Below are 3,170 nucleotides of genomic sequence, written 5' to 3' on the forward strand. Positions count from 1 at the left end.
CCACGTACCCCTTTCTCCCCCCCCGACACCCTTTCTCCCCTGTGACACCCCTTTTTTTCCCCCCCCCAGGAGTTTTCCGGGAGGCGGTGACGGAGTTCGAGGTGGACGCGCGGTCCCTGAGCCAGAGCGGGGGTGCCCCGGTGAAGGCGCGCGTCTCCAACCCCTCGGGGAACGTCACCGACACCTTCGTGGAGGATCGGGGCGACGGCACCTACCACGTGGAGTACACCCCCTACGAGGAGGGTGAGCCTTGCAGAGAGAGAGGGGGGGGTTACAACCCACCCCTCGCTTTTGGGGTGACTTTTTTTCCCCCCCTACAAACAAGGGGTGCACACGGTGGAGGTGAGCTACGCCGGCAGCCCCGTGCCCCACAGCCCCTTCCGCGTCCCCGTCACCGAGGGCTGCGACCCGGCTCGCGTCCGCGTCCACGGCCCCGGCATCCAGAGCGGCACCACCAACCAGCCCAACAAGTTCACCGTGGAGACACGGTAAGAACCACCCCCAAACCCTCACCCGGACCCCCCCAAAAATACCCCACACCCTCCTGCGCCCCACGGCTTCCTCCCGTCACCACCTGACATCCAGCGCTGCTGCCCCAAGTCTGCCCTTGGGGTGTCTTTCCTGCCCCAAATCCTCCCCGTGGTGTCCCCCAAATCCTTCCCTGGTATCCCCCGAATCCTCCCCATGGTGTCCCCCAAATCCTTCCCTGGTGTCCCCCAAATCCTCCCTGTACCCCAAATCCTAGTCCCAGTGTTCCCCAATCCTTCCCGTACCCCAGATCCTTCTCCTGGTGTCCCCCAAATCCTTCCTGTACCCCAAATCCTTCTTCTGGTGTCTCCCAAATCCTCCCCTTCAATGTCCCCTAAATCCTCCCTGTCCCCCAAATCCTTCCCTGGTGCCCCCCAAATCCTCCTTGTACCCCAAATCCTTCCCTGGTGTTCCCTGGAAGAGCCCTGTACCCCAAATCCTCCCCCTGGTGTCCCCCAAATCCTCCCTGTACCCCAAATTCTCCCCCCTAAACCCTTCCTGTACCCCAAATCCTCCCCCTGGTGTCCCCCAAATCCTCCCTGTACCCCAAATTCTCCCCCCTAAACCCTTCCTGTACCCCAAATCCTCCCCCTGGTGTCCCCCAAATCCTCCCTGTACCCCAAATTCTCCCCCCTAAACCCTTCCTGTACCCCAAATCCTTCTCCTGGTGTCCCCTAAATCATACCTCTACCCCCAAATCCTCCCCCTGGAGTCCCCCAAATCCTCCCTGTATCCCAAATCCTCCCACTCAGTGTCCCCTAAATCTTTCCTGTACCCCAGATCCTTCCCTGGTGTCCCCCAAATCCTCCCTGTACCCCAAATCCTCCCCCTAGTCCCCCCTAGACCCTCCCTGTACCCCAAATCCTCCCCCTAGTCCCCCCTAGACCCTCCCTGTACCCCAAATCCTCCCCCTAGTCCCCCCTAGACCCTCCCTGTACCCCAAATCCTCCCCCTAGTCCCCCCTAGACCCTCCCTGTACCCCAAATCCTCCCCCTAGTCCCCCCTAGACCCTCCCTGTACCCCAAATCCTCCCCCTAGTCCCCCCTATACCCTGAACGCTCCCCCCAGACCCCCCACGCTCCCCCTCCCAGGTCCCATCCAGCCCCTCCTGGTGGCCGGGGGGGGCGGTCTGGGGGGTAACCCCAGCTGATCTCCCCCCCCCTTTTTCTTTCTTCTCCCCCCACCCCAGGGGTGCTGGCACGGGGGGGCTGGGGCTGGCGGTGGAGGGTCCCTCGGAGGCCAAAATGTCCTGCACCGACAACAAGGACGGGAGCTGCTCGGTGGAGTACGTGCCCTACGAACCGGGCACCTACAGCCTCAACGTCACCTACGGAGGCCACCAGGTCCCTGGTGAGCACTTTGGGGGGGGTCACAGGCACTTGGGGGGCGGCCACATCACCCCCAGACCCTCACTGCCTCCCCCTGCCCCCTCAGGGAGCCCTTTCAAGGTGCCGGTGACGGACGTGGTGGACTCGTCCAAGGTGAAGTGCGCGGGGCCGGGGCTGACGCCGGGCGCCGTCAGGGCCAACGTGCCCCAGACCTTCACCGTGGACACCAGCAAGGCCGGCGTCGCCCCCCTGGACGTTAAGGTCCTGGGACCCAAAGGTGAGTGGTGGGGGTCTTGGGGGGGGCTGCTCAGGGGTCTTTGGGGTACCCCTGATGTGAGGGAGTTGGGGGGAGATAGTGTAAAGGGTGACTGGGGGGGGCTCGAGGTGCCCTGGGGGGTCTTAAGGTGCCCCATGGGATGTCCAAGAGGATTTGGGGTGCCCTCTGGGCTCTTGGGGGGCCCTGGGGGGCCTCAAACCACCCCTGGGGGTGTCTTAGGGTGCCTAGTGGGGTGTTACGAGAGGATTTGGGGTGCCCTCTGGGCTCTTGGGGGGCCCTGGGGGGCCTCAAACCACCCCTGGGGAGTCTTAGGGTGGCTAATGGGATGTTACGAGAGGATTTGGGGTGCCCTATAGGGTCTCAAACCACCCCTGGGGGTGTCTTAGGGTGCCTAGTGGGGTGTTACGAGAGGATTTGGGGTGCCCCTTGGGCTCTTGGGGGGCCCTGTGGGGTCTCAAACCACCCCTGGGGGGTCTTAGGGTGCCCCATGGGATGTCACAAGAGGATTTGGGGTGCCCTCTGGGCTCTTGGGGGGCCCTGTGGGGTCTCCAATCACCCCTGGGGGGGTCTTAGGGTGCCCAGTGGGGTGTCACAAGAGGATTTGGGGTGCCCTCTGGGCTCTTGGGGGGCCCTGTGGGGTCTCAAATCACCCCCGGGGGGTCTTAGGGTGGCTAATGGCATGTTACAAGAGGATTTGGGGTGCCCTCTGGGCTCTTGGGGGGCTCTATGGGGTCTCAAATCACCCCTGGGGGGTCTTAGGGTGCCCCGTAGGCTCTTGGGGTGCCCCATGGGGTGTTCCAGGGAGTCTGGGGGTACTTGATGGGATATCACAGGGTCTTGGGGTGCCCCATGGGGTTCCTTGGGTGGTCTTGGGGTGCCTGTAGGGTCTTGGGGTGCCCCTTGGGGTCTTGGGGTGCCCTGTGGGCCCTCAAACCACTCCTGGGAGGTTTTGGGGTGCCCTGTAGGGTCTTGGGGTGCCCCGTGGGACATCACAGGGAGTCTGGGGGCACTTTATGACGGGGTTCCTCGGGGGGGGG

General features: G+C 63.7%; 1 protein-coding gene across 1 annotated transcript in view; it reads left to right on the forward strand.

Annotated features, from left to right (window-relative positions):
- LOC106898116 (filamin-A-like) overlaps nucleotides 1-3,170 on the forward strand; it is a gene marked incomplete at its 5' end in the record, with an annotated part of 38,538 nt that overhangs the window by 5,886 nt on the left and 29,482 nt on the right. Inside the window, 3 exon segments of the mRNA XM_014959206.1 lie at nucleotides 70-243; nucleotides 326-488; nucleotides 1,718-1,878. Of these exon segments, the coding sequence (XP_014814692.1) occupies nucleotides 70-243; nucleotides 326-488; nucleotides 1,718-1,878 (498 nt within the window).

This window comes from Calidris pugnax, unplaced genomic scaffold, assembly GCF_001431845.1.
Source record: "Calidris pugnax isolate Ruff unplaced genomic scaffold, ASM143184v1 scaffold447, whole genome shotgun sequence".
Taxonomy (NCBI): domain Eukaryota; kingdom Metazoa; phylum Chordata; class Aves; order Charadriiformes; family Scolopacidae; genus Calidris; species Calidris pugnax.